This window comes from Antechinus flavipes, chromosome 4 (genome assembly GCF_016432865.1).
Source record: "Antechinus flavipes isolate AdamAnt ecotype Samford, QLD, Australia chromosome 4, AdamAnt_v2, whole genome shotgun sequence".
Lineage (NCBI taxonomy): Eukaryota > Metazoa > Chordata > Mammalia > Dasyuromorphia > Dasyuridae > Antechinus > Antechinus flavipes.
The window spans coordinates 380,816,293-380,837,964 of NC_067401.1; the positions used below are offsets into that span (position 1 = coordinate 380,816,293).

Genomic DNA, 21,672 nt, shown 5'->3' on the forward strand with positions numbered 1-21,672 from the left:
CCTTGACCAAGGTGGTACCTCTCCGTCAGAATTTGAATTATACTATCAAAGAAAGGCCCTAGGAAGTTCCATAGTACAGAGTGCTGGACCTGGAGTAAGGACCACAGGGTTCAAATTCAGCTTCAGACACTTATTAGCTGTTCAGTCTTGGGCAAGTCATTTAACCTCAATCTGTCTCAATTTCCTCAGTTATGAAATGGGGATAAAATTAATCTTACTTCCTTACAGAGTTGTTATAAGAATTAAATTATATTTGTGAAACACTTAACACAATACCTGCCACACAGTAATAAATGCTTATCACCTTTTCCTTCTCTCTGTTCCTTCCCCCCACTTCCTCAGTCTCTTCCAAACAAAAGCTATGAAGACATAATATTTAGAGAATGGAAATTAACTACCAAAAAAATCTTCCTTACTCACCCTTCATATAAGCCACTTAGCCTCAATATCTCTTTGCCCTCTCAAATGATATGTATATCATTTGATATATAGGCAAAAAATTATATAATCCCAGAACTATAGGAGGTTCAACCTTGCTAAAAGACCTTGAGAAGTATGTGATCCTATGCCCCTCCTTCCACAATCCCCATCCCACCCCACAAAAGTTACTATGTGAACAAGATCTCAAAACTCACTTGTCATAGTGGTCAGGGTCAAGAGGCCGATAGGTGACTTTGTAACACTCAATTCTCTTCAAGAAGTCCTCCATCACATTCTCCCTGTTCCTTTCTGGGTAGTCCGGGCTCGAGACTTTCACTTCCTGGAAGAACAAGACTAGTGGGATCCCAGTCACACCTAAGCTTTCTCCTGATATTCTCCCTCTCCTATCCTTCCTTCCCTTTACTTGCCTTTGCTAGTAAATCTAAGCCAGCCTTGCCTTAAGGCCAATAAGGCCCCCACTCCCAACCTATCTTGTAATAGGGATGAGAGCATTAACTAGGGAGAATCACATAATCACCACTAACTTGGGGACTGGCAGGAGTTTAACTTTGCTGAAGTTCTTCCTGGGCCTCAGCAATTTTTGCTTTTTCTTGGAAAAGTATGCTGGGGGAAAAAAAAGGGGCAGTGGAACTCCAGGGAATCTTTTCTTGCTCTACTAACAGTAATAATAATGATTATTATTACTAATAATTACATAATTAATTATGATGATGGTGTCATATCTATGTGGCACTTTTAAAAGTCCACAAAGCATCTGATAGATAAGATTCTATACAATCCTCCCAAACACCTTGTGAAGTAAATGCTATTATCATCTCCACTTTACAGATAAGGAAAACAGAGGCTCACAGAGGTGAAGAGACCAGTAAGTGTCTGAGGTGGGATTTGAGCCATGATCTTCCTTGAGCTCTCTATCCACTATGCCCTGCTTCCTCTATGTACCAATAGCAGGTGTCTCTTCACTCTACTGGGAATTAAATTTATCATATGTATGAGCCCATATGTTGGGATATAATAATTACCTGGCAGGCGGCATCCCTAAATTAGCTCCTTGCCAGGAGAAATGCCAGAATCTGAGCCTCTAGACATGACTCATATCTGTGGGCCAGGATTTCAGTCAGCAAAGATGAGTTACTTTGGCCCTCAAGCCTTTGTCTCTTTCCAGCTCTGAATGTCAGTTTCCTCTTCTCTGTTTCCCCTTTTTTCTACCTAAACTTGTCCTTGATCCCCAGGAGAAATTAGTAAAGAATAACGCAATGACATTCCTCAAAGCTGGAAACTAGAGAGCAGTGATTACTTGCAATATTAAGTCTTGATTTCTTCTCATTATTAACCAGATAGGCTCTTTGACCCCTAAAGGATTCAATGTGGCCATAGGAATGGGGTGCTTGTTACCCACCAGAATGTTGGCTGCAATCACATCAGGATCATCACAGACAGATTCCACGAAGAAGACCTGAGGAGGAGGGGCATGGAGCAGTGGTAAGCAGTGTGAAAGCGACACTATGTGTCCGTTGAGGAGAATGGCCTTCAACAATGGTGTGAGCGTGTCTCTGTTTATCCTTCTTTGTCTCTCTGTGTCTAGCTACCTTTATTTCCGTTGTCTCTGTCTCTTGTATGTATGTGTTTGTCTGTCTCTGTCTCTCTGTTTCTCTCTATGAACCTCTGTCTGTCACTGTCCCTCTGTCCTTGTTCTATATCTCTTTGTCTCTGTCTCCTTGTTCTGTATCTCTTTGTCTCTCTCCGTCTCTGTATCTCTCTATCTCTTCCTGTCTCTCTCTGGAGTCTTTCCCTCTGTATCTCTGTTTATCTTTTGATGTCTCTCAATCTCTGTCTCTTTGTGTGTGTCTGTTTACCTCTGTATTTGTCTCTCTGTCTCTGCCTGTCTCTTTGTCTCTCTCCAGATTCCCAGGGTCTCAGGCACACAGGCCATGAGTCTGAGAAAGGATCTGAAACAAAAGCATTCAAGGATTGGGGACCAGACCAAGGGAAAAATCCTAAACATTTAATTCCATTCATGATCACCTCCAGCCCCACCACCCTGGCATCATGAGCCAAACCCAACCTTAAAGGCATTCTCCTTGGCAAAGTTCAAGATCAGGTCCCTTCTTTCCCGGGTGGTATTGGTAGCATCAAATACCTGGGAAAGAAAGCACATGGTGTAGATTGGAGGAGAAAAGGCATAGTAGGGAAAGGGTCTACCTGTTACCTTAGTGGAAACCTGAGATGGAGCTGAAGGGGGAAGGGAAGATGAACTGAGTTGGGAAGGGGGTGGAAGACGATAGGCAAAACTTACCGCGATCTGACCACATTCATAAGTGAAATATGCCTTAACATCTTCTAGAGCTACCAGGGCACACTGTCTGCAAATGGAGAGAATGAGTAAGTCAGGTGTCCTGACAATAGGGAAATGGCAAAACTGGATCAGTGAGACATACAATGTTGCTCATTCTGTTCCTCTCACCTTTCTTCTCTGTTTTGATTCATATTCATAGCTTCCCCTCCCACCCTGAAACCTTCTGAACCCTCCTGTTCTGATCAGACTCTAAGACCTCTTCTTTGGGGCCAGCTATCAAGAAGGCAGGAATGGTTAGACTTTAATGTTGGAGGCTTCTTTAACTTTATTCCTTTATCATCAAAGTCTCTGGGTGTGTAGTTGGATAAATTTCCTTTGGAAATCCCCAAGATCTACCCTGCTCATTCCTCTGTGTGGCCATGGCTCGTTCATGCCTATAGCCATATCTCATGGGGGAGACTTACTTTCGAATCTTCATGGCCTCTTCATTGTCATGCCGGAAGAAGTCGTAGGATTTATATGATTTGACTGCTTCACGTCGATATACCCCGAGATTAAAAACTGTGGGAAAAACTTCTACCCTTTAGCCCCTAAATATCACAGTACCTCCAATGTCAACAGGATTAGAAATGGGTTAGAAATCAGTCATTCAGTATTTACCCAAATTTAAGATCAGGACTAGAAACACTGTCCTAACCCCAGCCTCCAATTCTGTCCTCCTCTAATCTGTTCCAAGTCTGAGAACAGAGATGTTTCTCCCCCTCTACCATCATCCCATCCTTCTTCAACTTGTTCAGAAAATAGTTATAAATTTGCTGTGGGACAGGGAAGGTTGTTGAGCTGCCAAACTTGTGGAATACTGGCACTGCCTGCTATAGAAATTGTGGCACATGCAAGCTGAATCCCCAAGCCCAAGATACTGCTAAATCCCCTAATCAAAGGATCAAGGGTGCCCAAGAGCCCCATTTCTCCCCATTCTTCTTCTTTCCTAGGGTACTATCTCTACAGACTAAGCTGCACCTACCTTTGGTGGGTACCCCAATCCAGTTGAGGTAACGGGTGAGTTTCTTGGATACATAAGTCTTGCCCCTGGCTGGCAGGCCAATCATTACAATAAGTGTTGGGGAGTTTGTCATGTAGGAGGCCCATGCTGTAAGAAGAAGGAAAAGGAATCCTAGTACTGAAAAGTCATTAACTGTTTTCCTCAATGCTCCTACCCTTTCATGATAACTAAAGACAAGATTGTTCATGCACTAAAGATCACAGAAAACCAGCCCAAGCTATCAAAGAGAACCCAAAGGAAGGAATATAGTAAAATAGCAAAAATGCTAGGTTTGATGTCCTAATCCTGGTTCTGTTTGGGCAAAGAGACAAAGTAGATCAAGTATCCTGTAATGAGTCAGGAAAACCTGAGCTCCAATCCAGCCCCAGATACTTCCTAACTGTGTGACCTTGGGCAAGTTACTTAAATATCTGTTTGCCTCAGTTTTCTCACTCATCAAATGGGGATAAAAATAGCTTTTACCTTCCAGGTAGTTGTGAGGATCTGGTGTTATGATAATTGTAAAGAATTTAACATAGTGCCTAATACATAGTGAGAGTGATATATATGTTAGTTATTGTTGTTCTTATTAATTCTTGGTGTGAATGGTCCTGGTTAAGTCACTTGGGCCTCATGTTTCAGTTTTCTCATCTGTACAATTTTAAACTACTATGGTTTTCTCTTTGTATTATTAATGCTTAGCACAGAACGTTATGCAGTAGGTGCTTAATAAATGCTGAACTCAAATATTTTGTTGAAGCTGTGAAATAAGAGATTGACCTATAAAGTCCCTTCCAGCTCTCAAGCCTATAAATTGGCCTCTAAAGTTAATAGCTCTAAGCCCCCAAGGAATCTAGGTTGTGGTAAAGTCTCTTTATCTTCTGCCTAGTGTTAAGGATGACACATGACAGAGATGAAGGTAAGAAAGGGCACTGGAGCATCACTTGGATCTGATTTAGTGGTGAGAATGAAGGCAAAGCAGGACACTCTAGAAGTACTCACAATTTTTATTAGTCACCACAATAATTCCCTCCTGATTTTCAAAGGATTTGTAGACTTATTTTGTTGTCATCTTAAGACTTTTTGTCAAGAAATATTGGCTAATTATCAGATACTTTTCTAGCTGCAAAAAATAGAGGTTTTTAACCTGGGGATAAATTTCAAGAAGTTCCATAAACTTAAAAAAAAATCAGTGATAACTATATTCAATGTAGTTGGTTTTCTTTGTAATCCTGTTTTATTTTATGAATTTAAAAACATCTTGGAGGCAGAGCCAAAATGGTGAAATAAAGGCCCAGAGATTTATCTGAATTCCTCTAAATTCTATTGCAAACAACTTTAAAATAACATCTCAAAACCAATTCTGGAGTGGGAGAACTAACAAAAGGATAGGATAAAATAATTTTCCAGCATAAAACAACTTAAAGAATTAGTAAGAAAAGTCTGTCTCATTTAGGTAAGATTAAAGCTTAGTCCAGGGCAGGCCTTTCTGGTGATTGAATTGGTAGCAGATTCCAGAGCTCTCAATCCACAAATAGTGAAGGGGTCAGACAACTGTCAGAGACCCTTTGCTGGCAGTGAGTGCAGGTCTCTGTTGCATTGACCAGCTATGATTCTGAATTGTAGTATCGGGGTAAAAGAAGAGCACTACTATACTGGCCATAGTTTCAGGGTGAAAAAGAGTACTTATGGTGGTTTAGAGACCAGAGCACAGGCCAAGAGAACAGTGATAACATCTCTCTTTAGATCAGACAAGTGTGGAAGAGCTAAAAATTTATAGACTCTCAGAACTAGCTTTGAAAACAGCAACACAAAAAAATCTGAAGCTTGGAGTAGACACTATTCTTTACCCTAGGACTTACCCTTTGCCCTAGGAGCAGAGCCCAACCTTACTCTAGGACTTACTCTTTACCCTAGAAGCAGAGCCCAACCTTAACAACAAGTTTAAAAGTCAAGAAATAGGTTAAAAAAATAAACAAACAAACAACAAAAAAGAACCTGACTATAGAATCTTATTATAGTTACAGAGAAGATCAAAACACAAACTCAAAAGAAGACAAAGAAATCAAAACAGCTACATCCAAAGCCTCAATGAAAAGAATATGAATTGGTCTCAGGACCAAAAAGAATTCCTGGAGGAGCTCAAAAAGAACTTTTTAAAAATAAAATAAGAGAGGAAGAGGAAAAATGGGAAAAGAAATAGGAGAGATTCAAGAAAATCATGAAAAGAGAGTCAACATCTTGGTAAGAAAGACAAAAAAACTGAAGAAAAAATTTAAGGAAATAGAATAGGCCAAATGATATTAAGAAGCATAGAAATCTACTTAAGGGAAGAATTCCTTAAAAAGCAAAATTGGCCACATGGCCATGGAAAATGAGATATAAAATCTCACTGAAGAAAATAGTTTCTTAAAAACTAGGATTGGGTAACTGGGAGCTAGTGACTCCGTGAGACACTAAGAATTACTAAAATAAAATCAAAAGTATGAAAAAAAAGAGCTAACATGAAATATCTTATTGGAAAAACACCTGATCTGAAAAAGAGATCCATGAGAGATACTTTTAGAATCATCTGACTATTTGAAAGCTATGATTAAAAAAAAAAGAGAGAGAGAGAGAGAGAGAGAGAGAGAGAGAGAGAGAGAGAGAGAGAGAGTTTAGACATATCTCAAGAAATTAACCAGGAAACCTACTCTGATATTCTAGAACCAGAGGCTAAGATAAAAACTAAAAGAATCCACTGATTGCCTCCTGAAGAGATACCAAAATGAAAACTCACAAGAAGATTATATAAACCAAATTACAGTGCTTCCAGATCAAGAAAAAAATATTGATAGCAGCTAGAAAGAAACAATTCAAATATTGTGGCATCACAGACAGGGAAACACAAGATTTAGGAGCTTCTGCACTAAAGGCTTGGAAGACTTGGAATATGATATTCTGCCTGGCAAGAGAGTTAGGATTACTACCAAGAATCACCTACATAGCAAAAGTGAGTATAATCTTTCAGGGGGAAAATGCCTATATAATGAAAAAGAAGATTTTCAAGTCTTCCTGATGAAAAGACCAGAACTAAATTAGAAAATTTGATTTTCAAATACAGGACTTGAGAGAAACATAAAAAGGTCATCAGGAAAGAGAAATCATCAGAAATTCAAGAAAGTAAAACTGTTTCCATTTATATTTGGGAAGATGATACTTGTATCAAAGGAGAACTTTGTCATCATTAGGGCAGTTACAGAGCACAAGTATACATCGACTATGATGGGATGATACCTAAAAAAATAAAATTAAGGGGCAACAAGGAGGGATGCACTGAGTGAAAGAGTTAGGGAAAAGTAGAATGAGATAAATTATCTCACATAAAAGAGGCACAAAAGAACTTTTACTGTGGAGGAGAAAATGGGAATGAGGTGGCAGGACAATGTTTGAACCTTATTCTCATAGGAATTGGCTCAAAGAGGGTATACATCAATCAGATACAGAAATTTATCTTACCCTACAGGGAAGAAGGAAGGGAAGAGAATAAGAAAAAAAAAGGTGCTAAGATAGGGGATTAAGGGGCTAACGTCATCAGAAGCAAAAACTCTTTTGAGAAGGGGCAAGGTAAGGGGGAAAAAGAGAAGGATAAATGGGGAAAATAAGATGGAGAAAAATATTCAGTAATCTTAACTGTGAAAAGAAATTTATAGCATGTTTTTCTGACAAAAGCTTAATTTTTCAAATATATAGAGAACTAAATCAAATTTATAAAAATCTGAGCCATTCCTCAAATTGATAAATGATCAAAGAATATGAACAGAGTTTTCATAATAAATCAAATTATATATAATCATATGAAAAATACTCTAAATTCCTATTCATTAGAGAAATGCAAATGAAAACAACTCTGAGGTACCACCTCATACCTATCAAACTGGATGATATGAAAGAAAAGGAAAATGATGAATGTTGAAAAAGATGTGGGAAAATTGGGACACTAATGGATCATTGGTATAATTATGAACTGATCTAACCATTTTGGAGAGTAATTTGGAACTGTGCCCAAAGGGCCATAAAATCATGCATATTCTTTGTTCCAGCAATACCATTAATAGACACAGTAACCACAATATTGTAATGCTGTTCAATTGTGAATGATTTAACTATTCTTAGCAATCCAAAGTTCTAAGACAATTCCAAAGAAGTTATGATAAGAAATATTATCCATTTTCCAGAGAAAGAAATCTGAATGCAGATCAAAGCATACTTTAAAAAATTATCTTTATTTTTCTTAGAGGATTTTTTGGTTTATTGTCTTTTTACAATATACTAATATAGATATGTGTTTTGTATCACTGTAATGTAAAACCTATATGAAATTGCTTGCCTTCTCAATGGAGGAGAAAAAAAAAGGAATGGGATTCCAAATTTAAAAAAATGTTAAAAATTGTTTTTTGAGAATTGTATTTCTGTTGTGGATATACAAAAAGACTACATATATAATTTGATTTTACTGATATAATATAAAAAAGGGAAGTAGTTATGGAAAAGGGATAATGTCAGAAAAGGGGGAAAGGGGGAAAAAGAGGGAAACTACATCCCACGAAGAGGCAAAGGAAACTTATCATATCTGAGGGAATTCAGAGAGGGGGAGGAACATTGTGTGAATCTTACTCTCATCAGAGTTGGCTCAAAGAGAAAATAATTGGCATGCTTGTTTTACAGAAAATCTTCTCTCACCTCATTAAAAAGGGGGAGAGAAAAAGGGAAAAGGAAAAGAGTAATAAGGGAAGGGTACAATAAAGGGGAAGTGATTTGAGAAAAAAAATTGTTTTTACATGTTATTGGAAAAAGTATAATTTTTTTTAAAAGAAAAAAATTATCCTGAGAAAGGGTAAACTTCATCAGAGTATCAAAATAAATAAAAAAAAATAGAACTTTTTGCCCTAGGAATACAGAAACAAAACCAATCTGTTTTCAAGAGGCTTATTCTACTACAAAGAGATATCATGTACAAAGATAAGAAAAGCAATATATATACAGAATAAATACAAAGTAATCATAGCAATGCGGAAGAGGGTAGGGCAGTGGATAACAGTAATTTTATTCTCCCATCAAAATGATAGCAAAAGAAGGCCCAGAGGAGTTAAGAGCATTGCGAGCCTAGAATCTTGAGGGAAATCAAGAACAGAAGCAAGTAGGAACCTCTGTTTTTCCAGTCTTTGAACAAAGGACAATTTTTTTTGCAGCTTTCACTTGAAGTGGCCCCAGTTTCCTAAAGCATCTTTCGATAGTCTGTGCTGGACCAAAAACCAAAGCTAGAATCCTCTTCCAAGGGCTGATTTTATAAATTGCCTTAGTGTAGATGCTCAAGCTACTTAGTAGGGAGGGCAAAAGCTAAGGAAGAAGTGGAGTAAGGAGGGGGTGGTTAGTAAGGAAAAGACCTTTGGTCTCATCTTTAGGAAGATTCCTCTCCCAGGAATTGGAGTGCTGCCTTCCTACATACATACAACTGTGCTTCTCCTACAAATGTTTATTATTTTTCTAATCTATGTTTGAAGTGAGCCTAGAGAACTAAAATGTAAATCTTTTATTTTTTAAAGGGAAGGATATCAAATTAGATACTGTTTTAAATAATCAAATAGGAAGAATGATTTTTTTTCTCTAAAAACTTTTTTTTTCTACACTAGATAGCAAATCTATAAATAATATGTAACAAGCATAGAAAAAGCATGGAATCAGGACCTGGGCTCAAAATCAGACCCTGCTACTTACTAGGTATGTGGCCTTAGGCAAATTGTTTCCCAACTTGGACTTCTTCATTTGTATCTTTATTATGTAACGAATACTTTCACTTGTAAAATTAGCAGTTTTTATATTCTGTGATCTCTAGGGTAACTGCCAGATCTAAAATCCTTTTATCCTGAAGATTTGGGAAAACTGATACAGTACAACTGCTGACACTAGAGTGACAATATTTTTTCCTTTTTGTTGCAAAAATGAGAAGAGTATTTTGGAAAAGCGAAAAGTAGATGGGGCCTGAATGAATAGATATCTTGTACAAGTTAAAAGCATGGAAGCTGCTGGTAAGTCAGGTCCCGGAGAGTTTGCTGAGTCAAATCAATTAAAATGATAGTCACAAAGCTAGTAAATTTCAGGAGTAGAATTTAAAACCAAGTCTTCTCTTCTAATCTCAGCACTGTACCTACTACAACTTGCTACCTCTGTTTCCCAACTAGAGAAATCACTGCCTGCTCTCACATAGTGTTAAGGGAATGAAGGTAGTGAGATGCCCCTCAAGGATAAATACATGATGAAGGAAAAATGATTTTATTTCCTATTTCTTATTTCTTTCCCAACTCCTAATTTCTTTTGTCTAACTCCTATTTGGGATCTCTGAGCTATGGTAACCAATTTTCTATTCTCAGCAGAGCATGGCTGGTTCCCTGCTCAATGGTCCCAAACAGATGGCTATTCTCAGATTTAAGTGGCTAAACCCCTGAGTCTTCACTTTCTCCAGCTAAGGGGCTGTGAATATTCTCCAGTCCTCCACTGCTCAGCTCATTACTCAGGATACTTCTTTGTCCTAGACCAGCTTCAGCCACACTTCACAGCCCATTAGGCACTTCCCCCAACGGTCCTGTTCCCCTCTCCAGGGTCTTGAATCAACAGAGCTTGGGGGTTGCTCTGAAACTCTGGGGAACACAGCTGCTCAGTGTTTACTGAACCAAACTGAGCCTGCTAATGGCCGATGAAAACAGCACTTGCTCCCACCTAAAATTTGTCACTCAGGACTGACAGACTGCAGAAACAAACTATGTTTCCTTCCTCATTCATTCAGACAGCCACAGCTACAAACTTAGAACACTTTGTCCTATCTCTAAAACATTAAATTCCAAGGGCCTGCAGGCATCACATCAAATGACTCCAGTTCCTTCTTCCTCCAACCTAATACTTAACTAAAACTTCTAAAAACTGCAGAATTTTCAAAAAATTCTCCCTCTTTCCTTCTCACCCCCATCAGAGGAGTTGTTGAAGCACCTTTTTCAATCATAAACATGTTTTTCATAACTTCCTTAATGAGAAATAGGAGTAGAGCAACTTCTATTTTATACATGGGAAAACTGAGTCCCAGAGCTGTTCTGTCAGGGAGAGAGTTCTGACTAGAATCCAAGTCTTGTGACTCTCCATTTATCACTAGTCACTAAAGTACCCAACCTCTAATCAGAACTGCCATCATAGCCTGAAGACCCTTTCCCTAAGCAAGAGTCCAAATAATAATTGTACCTTGTTCTTGTTTGGGCCAAACTGAGCTATGTAAGAGGTTCTATAAAAAACTTAGGGAATCCCTATTCTGAGCTCCCCAGGATGAGCAAGAGTTCTGAGGATATAGTTCTGAATTCTGAGGATTCATCTTGCTGCCCTTAGGCCTTCTCACCCCTCCTCTCCCTGTCACCTTTCCAGAGTCCAAGTTGACCTACACAGGGATAATTAGGTAGCTAGGGGATAATAGCTGAGCTATTAATAAACTGGCTGAGGGTGTGAACAAGAAAGAGCCATGGGACCCTTTTACAACATGCAGAGAAGTAGCAAGGAAAAGAAAAAGAGCCTGCAAATGCTCTCCCAGCTTAAATTTCCCCTTAGACAATGGTTGACTCTGATTTCAATCCTGGGGGATGGGAAACTCAAACATGAGGCAGGTGACATAGGACAGTTCCCTTTAGGACAGTCCAGAAGCAGGTGCTTGCATGGGGAGGGGGAATAAAAAAGTTAGGAAGAGGGAGGGGAAAGGTCAAGAGAAGAGCAGGGGGGAGCAGGGCTAGGAATGAGGAAGGACAGGGTCTTTCTCTTCTCTTTAGAAGTGAAAAATCTGAGGGAAGTTTCTCAGGGACACAAAAATCAAACCTTCCAGGCAACTGACATAGAAAAAGAAGGGCAAGGAAAGGGAAAGATCTGAGTGAGAAGATTAGCATAAAGAGGATACTACTTGGAGAAGAGAGAAAAAAAAAGAAGGAAAGAAAGAAAGAAAGAAAGAAAGAAAGAAAGAAAGAAAGAAAGAAAGAAAGAAAGAAAGAAAGAAAGAAAGAAAGAAAGAAAGAAAGAAAGACAGACAGAAAGAAAGAAGAAAGAAAGAAGAAGAAAGAAAGAAAGAAAGAAAGAAAGAAAAAGAAAGAAAAAAGAAAGAAAGAAAGGAAAGAAAGAAGGAAGGAAGGAAAGAAAGGAAGAAAAAAGGAAAGAAAGAAAGAAACAAACAAACAAACGAAAGAAAGAAAGAAAGAATAGTCTTTCTGGGAAACTAGAAGGACCTCATAGTACCGGGATCAGAAAATCCCAACAAAAACTCAGTTTTCTTAGGAGTTTGAGTGCATACCTCAACTTCTGGAAAGCCAATATACATTAATCAGACTTAACTTACATGATTCTTCAAACTGATCTAAGAAATTACCTGGTCCAATGTCCCCATTTGACAAATAAAGAAATTGAAGCCCAAAGAAATGAAATCAGCAGCAACCTAAAGTCATTTAGAATGTTCCTTCCATGAGATGCACTTTTCTGTATCCTCCCAGATACCAAGGCCATCCCAAATTCAACTTATTTGTATATATTGTCTTCCTTTATAGAAAATAAAGTCCTATTAAAGGACAAAAACTTCCTTTTTTATCTTGGCACAGTGCTTAACTAAACATTTATTAGTTGATTGCCTTCCACGTATAGCTACAGATCAGAAAACAGAAATATCAAAAGAGTGATTGCCAAGGGTGAAATAAATCATTTGGCAAACTGAAATCCTATAGCATTCCTTTAAATAGTAAGTTCTAGAATATTTGCAATATATTTACAAAAATTCGTTTCCCACATAAAACCTTTTAGAAAGGTACCCACTATTTTAAGCAGAAATAGGATAGCAAATTTTCTACGGGTGCATTTTATGCCACATGCCCAGCTCGATGACCTGGCAAAGAGGAGTGAGTGGCCCTGAAGAGATGAGCCAACCTTAATTGCTCCTGTTGCTATACAACTCTAAAGAGCTTCATGAGAGCTCAGGGAGGTGATATTATCATCATTAATCACGAGACCATCAAAGGCTTGACGTCAAAGTTGAGGCTCCAGAAACAGTTTTGAACATCAAACATCCCTCCCTCCCCCATGTCTAGCTCCTGCTTTTATCTGCTATTAATAACTAGTGGAGTGAGAAAGGAATGAGCTGGCATACTTCTGGAAAGTGAGAGGTGGAGTAATTCACAGGTAAGAGTTATCAGACTTCATCTGATTTCCATGGGGAGTAGGGTTTCAGTCAAACACTGGCATGATGGGCCTTGTGGAAACAAAGTGTGTGAAGACAGCCTTTGGGGATCAGCTATAGAAAATTTGAGGCCAATTAATGGAAGCAGACAAGGAAGGAAGGGGATAGAAAGAAGAAACAGAAATTCTGCTATGTTGTTTTCCCATACTTTCCATCAACCATCTGCACTTCCAACTTGTCAGATAGTCTGCAAAGTGCTTGATTCACTGGCTCTTCTGAAAGCCAACAGTCAGTAAGTAGGCAATTAACAAGAGTTAAACCTACAGCCAGGTGAAACAAGGAAGAACCTTGATAGGATCACGGCCTTTAAGGTCATCAAGTTCAACCTGTTCATTTTAGAAATAGGGGCATGGAAGCACTAAGAGCTAGAGTGACTTGTCCATGATCACACAGCTAGTGAACTTGAATCCAGGTCCAAGTCCAGTGTCCTATTCACTAGAGGAGCCCTGAGACTGGATAAAATCAAGGGTGATCCCATAAAGATGTGGGTTTGGAGCAAAGGATGCAAACAGAGTATGGTACCTCCTTGTTACAATGTTACAATAAGGGGAACAAATTTCCTCACCCTCTCTGGTTCATCCTCCTTAATGGGAACATATTGTTATTTGCTCAGATAAAATACTTCAGATAATTAACTTGCTAAGCAGGAAATAGTGATAAGCATTCCTTCCCCAGAAGAAGAGGGGAAGGATTGCAAGATGCTCAAAAGATTATGGTCCACTTTGTGAATCTGATACCTGTATATCACTAGACAACAGATGCCTCTCAATGTCAGTTTCTTCATCTATAAAGTGACAGCATTTGATGAGATGATCTCTAAGGGTCCTTTCAGGATGGCTAGTGATGGAGTAGATATAGTGCTGAGTCTGTAGTCAGGAAGACAGAATTTAATTCTGGCTTCATATATTTGTGTAGCTATGTGATTCTGAGCAAGTCACTTAACCTAATTTGTCTCAGTTTTCTCATCTGTAAAATAAGTTGGAGAAGGACATGGCAAGCCACTTTAATATCTTTGCCAAGAAAACCTCATGGGATCATGAAGAGTAAGATATAACTGAGATGATTCAAACACAGACACACAGACACACACACACGCACACACAGGTTCTTCCAACTGTAAATCCCACTCTCCCCTTTTTTGGTAAGAGCTGTGATTTCACTTAGCAGAATTCCCCATGTGGAAACATGGGCCTGGCACATACTAGGTATTTAATAAATATATGCTGATTGAAATGAATGATTGCAACTTTCTCTAAGGATTCAGAACAGGGATTTGTAACTTCTTTTGAAGTGTAATGACTTGCCCAGGTTCACATAGCTGGTCTAAGTCAAGGGCAAGACTTCATCCCAATTTGCCCACTATACCACATTGGCCTCTCCTAGATGATAAGGATACGTATCACTGACATTTACAAAACACCTTAAAGGTTTGCAAAGACTTTACATATGTTATCTCATTTAAGCCTTACAACAACACTGTGAGGTAAATACTACAGGTATCATCCCATTTTGCAGATGAGGAAACTAACTCAAAGGTAATAAGTCATGTGGCCATATTTATCTAACCAGTAAATCTCAGAGGTGGTTGATCCTATGAATCTATGATTCACCATGGCAGAAGGACCCTAGAGATAAACAGCCTCTTTGTTTCATAACCAGAAAATTCACCTATGAAAACTAGGAGTTATAGAAGATTTTGTTTTAAGTCAGACAAGTTAAGTACTTACTATGTACCAAAGCACTGTGCTGTTTTTAGATATGAAAGAAAGGCAAAATTGATCTTTGAATTCAAGCTCAAATTCTAATAGAGAAGACAATTGATAGGTATATTCAAAATATATGCAGACTAGACAGAAGATAGTTTCAAGGGAGATAGTATTAGCAGCTGAAAAGAAGAAAGGACTGAAAAGGCTTCTTGAATAAACTAAGATTTGAGCTAATTCTTGATGAACGCCAGGAATTAAGAGACTGGACAGGAGGGAGCATATTTAGGCAAGAGAGATGACTAGCACAAGATGACTTGCTAGGAGATGGCGTGTTTAAAGAATAGCAAGTTGGTCAGATTGGCTAGCTCATAGCGTATGTACAAGTAACTAAAGTACAAAAAAAAATGGGAAAAGTAGGAAGGGGCCAGGTTGTAAAGATTTAATTTAATGCCAGAAGATTTAATATTATCATGGATTTAACAGAGATCCCCTGGAGTTTACTTAGTAGGGGGTGACATGAACACCCATCTGTCCTTTAGATGATATTAGATTTCAGATTAGAAGATTTAAATTTTAGGAGCTAAAGATCAGTTGTAATGAAAAACTTGAGAGCCGGTAAGGCTCTAGTAATAGCCCAAGGAGAGGGCTAATAAGAGTTTTACCTAGGGTAGAGGCTGTGAGAGTGAAAAGATGGTGAAATATGTACATGAAAGATGTTATGAAGGTTGAAATTGCAAGATTTGGCAACTGAATAAACTTGTAGAGTTAAGTAAGAAATAATACTAACATCGCAATTACCTTAATAGTAATAGTGATTTTTGGATGAGAGGAGGGGAGGAAGAAATAACAGACTGTTTTGGATATTATGTCAGGAACAGGAAAAGACTCTGATTTTGACCACAAAAAAGTTCAACCCTGGGACAGTATCTATATTCTCAGACTATATACCAGCAAGATCACAATCACGAAGATTTGTAAGTGACTTTAAGGTTTGTAAAGGACTTTACATGCAATATTTTAAATATATATATATATACAATTGTATACATTGTATACATTATAAACACATTTCCCTCCCCAAGTGGGGATTCCCCATGGAAAGACAACTGGACTTGAATTTTGGGATCTAGCCAAACCCCAGCTCTGATATTTACTATGACTATGATTCTTAACCTCTCTGATTCTCATTTTTTTTTTTTTTTTGAAAAGGATAATATACTACCTGCCTTACAGGGCATTGTGAGGAGAAAGGGTTGTCGACTGGAATGCCATTATTCCCCAATACTCACAGCACTTCTTCTCTGACTGCCTAAGATTAGTAGTCTTGTTTTCATGACTGTTCTGTTCTGGGGTTGACACCGGATTCCCAGACATGGCAGTTCAGTGACTCGAAGCCCTGGGGAACTTCTGAGGAGAAAAGAAAGAAGCTAAGTAAAGAAAGGGAAGGAGTAAGACACACACACCCTCCGCCCTCCTCAGTGACCCCCCTCCCCTCCCCAACCTTACTCAAAAAGGAAAAACAAGATCTCGGCAATTAACAAGTAAGAAATCCAAACCATCCAATACACTCTCACTGGATTGTCTTGATAGAAATGCAGGTGGGATAGTCTCTGTGAGCAGGAAGCCGGTTCGTAAGAGGAAAAAAGAGGGTAACAGGAAGCCAAGACAGCTTCAACACACTACTTGTCCTCCTGCGTCCCTAACACCACGTTCAACCCAAGTCTTCCACACCACTGATACTCCAGGGGCAAGGAGGAATTTCTAGATTCCTAGTGTAAACTGAGGCCCACAGATAATTGGTCACTACCACCACCCAATACCATACTGCAAGACAAAGGTTGATCCTTCACCAGAAACGGGTGTTGATTCCTTCTGACCCTAGACTCCTACCTACCTGCGTCCCCCCACCCCCGCAACTAGATCGCCAAGGATCTGATAAGGAGGCTTCTTAAAGACGCTTTCACAGTCCCTGCACGGCCTTCAAGGCTCCCCTTCCTTTTACACCCTCATGGACTCCCAGGGTTGCCGGCATCTAAATATTCCCCGCAACCTGCAACACACCGGCACTAGGGCTCTCAGATTTATTATCCTCCAGGTTCTTACCCTAATGCATAAACCTCCCCCTATCCCGTCCGATTCCAGGCCCCATCCATCCGAGGCGCTACGCAGCAACTCCTCACCTTGTGATACCACTCTAGGACCAGCTAGTCCCTCGGGAACCCAACTGAACCGCGGGCAGGGGCTGGGCATGCAAATCACATTCAAATCAATTGCCTGCTTAACCACGCCCACTTCATGACCCCACCCCTTGCGCGCGCCTTCACCTGGAACCTACAGTTGGCCAATCTGAGTCCGCAGAGTCTCAGGGGGCTGGGCTCTAGCTTGAAATGATGACGCCAACGCCAGACAGGAGGAGGGGATGCGGAGAGGACGGATCATATGCCCTCAGGTTACCTAGCAGGGCGGAGGATTGGTTACCCCGTTGCCGGGCAACCCTGGAGCTGGAGCTATTGAAAAAGGCAATGTTTTTTTTTTTTTTAAACCTCGCGAGAACATTAAGCCAGCCCACTACTCAATGAAATAAATTAAACAGATGTCCTCTGAAGGTGTGGTCTTATATTAACTCTTTTATTCCTTTGTCCCAGTGGAACTCAATCAAAAAATAAAAAGTTCCTACATGCTAAACTGTGGTTTGGGGAAGACGAGATTCACATAAGTATAGGATGATCTTCATTTTACTAAGGTGTCCTTGAAATGTTTCCTTCTCAAACTCGAATCTCCCATTTAGGAGAGTTCATAGCCATTGCCCCTAGTATCCCAGAATCAAGGATCCCATATGTCCCCTAAAATAGCCAATTTTTTTATTTGACTTTCTATCTTCTAGCTTCTCCGCTGACTTTTGCCAGGGGCAAGTTTGCACAAAAGATTAGCAATAAACCAATTGTAATTTTGACCAATAAGAACTCCGAATCCTTAGTTTTCAATTGGTATCATCTTTTGGAAACTGGATAAAGTATTTTATCCAAATAGGATCAAGCTCTCAAAAACTGAGAAGGTAAAAATGCTATCCACAATGCTAGGAAGTGGAGAGGCTTTCTCACCAGGATATGTTTGTGAGCCTTAAGAAAACAACTTAAGCTATTACCGTAAATGTCATAAATTTTGTAGGCATAGTCACTCTCTATAATATACGGATACACCCAGTGTCAAATAGTATTCATGATACACTCACCTTTAATTCAGAGTTTTGCTGTTGTGGATCCCCTATAGGTTTAAGGGAAAAGCTGTGGAATTCAACTAAAGGGAGTTCTTAGAGCGTTTTGTCTGCGTTTTTCCTTCCCTCACATTTCCCTCTGTATCATATTTATTTGTGTATTTCCTGTTTGCCCTCCCCATACCGAGGGCAGGAACGCTATAATTTTTCATTTTTCCTATTCCTAGTGCCTGGTTCTTGCATCTAATACTTTTTAAAAATCTTTTTGAATGAAAATACCTATGTAGTACATGTAGTAACTATAGGAAGTATTTAGAAGCAGTATTGGAATCATCAGGCGACCTTACTGAGAGTCCTGGCTCTGCGATTTATTATTTGTTAACTGCCTGCTGTTGCTCACAGATCTTTTGTTACTCTGCCTTTGCCCTCTGTCCAATTCCTGAAACACATTCTCCACTCTTTCATCCCCTTATAATTAATTTCCTCAATTTCCTCAATTGCTACATCTCACACATCCTTCCTTGTTACTCCAATGCTATTGTCATCCACCCAGTTACTATGCATTTATTCTGTATTGACATAGTATTTCCTTATGAACATGCTGTCTCGGCTCAACAGAATATAAGAACTGTTTCACTCTTGGTTTTGTATTTCTAGCACTTAATGCAGAGCTTTGTGTATATGTATAGTAGGAACTTAAAAAATACTTGTTGTTTGATTAAAATGCCAAGTATGTAATTAATAGTAAACAGCACATTGAACTGAAAGTCTAGGAGATTAGGTTTTAAATTTTGCCTCTGATACTTAGTAACTGTATGACTATAGACAAATTATTTTATTTCTATAACCACAGTTTCTCATCTGTGAAATGGGACACATCGGATTTCAAATTACATAAATTATTATATAATGTATACATATTGTAACAGACTATAAATATTGTATTATTGTAATATGACAGTTTTTGCTATGATGTGATGTTATAATAAATATATTACTTGATATATTTCGTGGTCCAAGTCAATACCCAAACAGGTAGGCAATGTACAACATGCGTATACATAAACAGATATCTATATCTACATATATAGAGATACCTATATATAATATACACATATATGTTATAGAGCTAGTATTGTAATGTGTGTAATTGTTATTATCGCTATTTGAAATGTATGCTTTTGTTCTTTACAAGCTGCATTTGGGCTTCCGGGACTGAAGCTGACTTCCCACGGGTTCCCTTTGGATGTGACAAGTTACCTCGTATTGTTTACTCTTCTTTGAATTTAGGAAATCCTTTAGTCCACTTAGAGCGGATGAGTCAGTATTTGGGATAGCCAACAGTCTCTAATGAGGGATCCTTGGCCGTTCAGCCCTCCCTTTGTTCTCTGCCTGCAGATTCTTTTCGTTCCTGCTCAGTGAGTATCCGATGTGGTTATGATCCATTTCTAACCTCTTAGTAAATGCGAAGGGCCATTCCAATCCATTGAATGAGGTGTCCTCCGGCCGCCCCACCTAGAGGATCCTAACCTTTGCTGCAGGCTGACAGCCAGGATTACTTCGTGATCAACGCTGCCATCCAACTTGTGGAGCATCCTAGGATACTGGAGGGTTAGGCAGCAGAAGCGTGGGAGGAAAAAGGGTGTTGCCCCTTTAAGACCGCCCTAGAGGGTTCTGACCAGGCCGGCGGAAGTCTCGCGAGGACATGCCCCTCTGGAGGGCGGGGAAAGGGGGCGTGGCGACTTCTCGCGATGTTTATCCCGGCCAGGGGGCGACCATTTTAGTTTCCATCCGCCGGCCGGTTGCCCCGGCGGCGGCGTCTCCCTCCCTCCGGCGGTGTCCCAGGCAGGCCCCGGGAGGTGTCCGGCGGGCGGGCGGGCGCGATGTGGCGGCTCCGCTGCAAGGCCAAGAATGGCACCCACATCTTGCAGGGCCTCTCGAGCCGCTCCCGCGTGCGGGAGCTCGAGGGTCAAATAGCCGCCCTTACTGGGATCGCCCCCGGCGGGCAGCGGATCCTCGTCGGCTTTCCTCCCGAGTGCCTGGACCTCAGCAACGGGGAGACCGTGCTGGGGGACCTGCCCATCCAGTCGGGTAAGGGGGCCGGGCTGTGGGCCGCTGGGGTTCCCCAAAGGGGAGGAGGGAAAGGAGAGGACTGGGGCTCGGCGTCCCGGTGGGCCGGGGCGTGGGGACAGCTGGGCTGTCACAGGCCCCGGGCTCGGGAGAAAACCGGGGATGCTCCCCTAGGACCCGCGGCTGTCTCTAGTGCGGCCTGTGGGATGCATATGCCCCATTTGACAGGTAAGGAAACTGAGGGTTCGACCAGGTGGTCCAAGGACGCCGAGCAGAACTGACCATCCCTCCGGGCTGCCCACTGAACGTTGGGGGCCGCCGAATCGCACCCATTCATTCTTTCCTTCCCAGAATTGTGAGGGTTTGATCAGTTTCTTGTTGCTCCCTTATTCTTCGATGGAGCATCTTTTCGTGGACAGGGTCCCCAAGTTCTCCCTCTCCTGGCCAGCTTGTGACTCCCACCTCAGAAACGGGAAGATGGGCAGAGGGGAGGAGAGGGCTGGTTGAGAGAGGGAGTGCTTCCCTTTGCCAAAAAAAGTCCAAATTTTAAGTCATTTTCTATATCCAAACTTAAGAGCACTGGATTATTCTAAGTTTAAACATAAAAGCCTTTTAAATCTCTCTTAAATTGCCTTCTTCCGCTCTATCCGGAGCAATTATTTCTGTTGACAACTGAAACTTGAAGAGCAACTTCTCTAATTAGCACCTTATCGCTGGGCTGTCAAAAACTCTATAAACATAAACAGAGTGGTCCATATCTTGCTTTTTTACGCACCCCCTAGTGGCCTAAATTAAGAATATATACTTTTTTTTTTGCTTTCCTGTTTTTTAAAATTAAATTTAATTTAATTTTAAGTAAGTTGTAGAATAACAGATTCTGACTTAGAAGGGACCTTAGAGGCTTCCTACTCTGCTACCTCATCAAAGGGTAACCCAAGATTCTTAAAAAGTCTGTTACCAAAATACAGTTTCTGACAGGTTTTACTGGGCTGGAAAGGTTTTGAATGTTGCCCCCAGAATAGACTAACTGACTGTAGTTGTGAGGACCACTCAGTTTGGAAAGGCTTATATCCAAGTTGAATTGAGGCTGACAAATTTTTTGATTGCAGCAACTCCTGTAGAAATCTCTTGAATTTCAGAGGAGTTGTAATCTGCATCCACTGAGGTAATAATAAAATGATAACTAATGATAATAGCTAATATTTATATAATACTGTGTCAGGAGCTGTAAGTACTTTACAATTATATCATTTGAACCTCATAAGAGCTCTGGAAATTAGAGTGCTATTGCTATCCCCATTTTACAGATGAAGAAACTGAGGCACACTGGAGTCACTGTGACTAGTCACAGACTAGAAGTAGTCTGGGGCTGAATTTGAACTCTGGTTTTCTTGACTCTATGCCAGATGATTTATCAACTTTGCTACCTACTTGCCTCACACAATGAAGTTATAGATCCTGTCAGAAATTTTTTGCTTTTAAATAAGAGTATTTAATTTAAGCCATGAATGGTGTAGAATTGCAACCATATTCCTCTGGTTAAGTTGGGAGACAATATGAATTAAAACAAAACAAACTTAAAGAAGCTACAGAAAGGAATGAATGCTTATTAGCTGC

The 21,672-nt window shown here is 40.0% G+C and overlaps 2 protein-coding genes and 1 long non-coding RNA gene across 9 annotated transcripts in view; 2 read left to right on the plus strand and 1 right to left on the minus strand.

Annotated features, from left to right (window-relative positions):
• The window catches only part of PFKFB2 (6-phosphofructo-2-kinase/fructose-2,6-biphosphatase 2), a 37,537-nt gene extending 17,885 nt beyond the window's left edge, over positions 1-19,652 (minus strand). Inside the window, exons 1-9 of one of the 6 annotated variants that reach the window (XM_051998490.1) lie at positions 19,246-19,652; positions 17,107-17,278; positions 16,061-16,178; positions 3,762-3,887; positions 3,202-3,298; positions 2,738-2,804; positions 2,507-2,581; positions 1,841-1,897; positions 636-760 (exon numbers count right to left, since the gene is read on the minus strand). In XM_051998490.1, the coding sequence (XP_051854450.1) occupies positions 636-760; positions 1,841-1,897; positions 2,507-2,581; positions 2,738-2,804; positions 3,202-3,298; positions 3,762-3,887; positions 16,061-16,145 (632 nt within the window). In that variant the 5' untranslated portion in view covers positions 16,146-16,178; positions 17,107-17,278; positions 19,246-19,652. The other 5 variants (XM_051998488.1, XM_051998491.1, XM_051998489.1 and 2 more) reach the window with 5 other exon arrangements.
• The window catches only part of LOC127562624 (uncharacterized), a 315,428-nt gene that overhangs the window by 253,380 nt on the left and 40,376 nt on the right, over positions 1-21,672 (plus strand). The gene's annotated exons all lie outside the window — the stretch shown is intronic.
• The window catches only part of YOD1 (YOD1 deubiquitinase), a 37,674-nt gene continuing 35,770 nt past the window's right edge, over positions 19,769-21,672 (plus strand). For both annotated transcript variants that reach the window (XM_051998474.1, XM_051998476.1), the window contains exon 1: positions 19,769-20,076. In XM_051998474.1, coding sequence (XP_051854434.1) covers positions 19,869-20,076 — 208 coding nt within the window. In that variant the 5' untranslated portion in view covers positions 19,769-19,868. The remainder of the gene's footprint in view (positions 20,077-21,672) is intronic.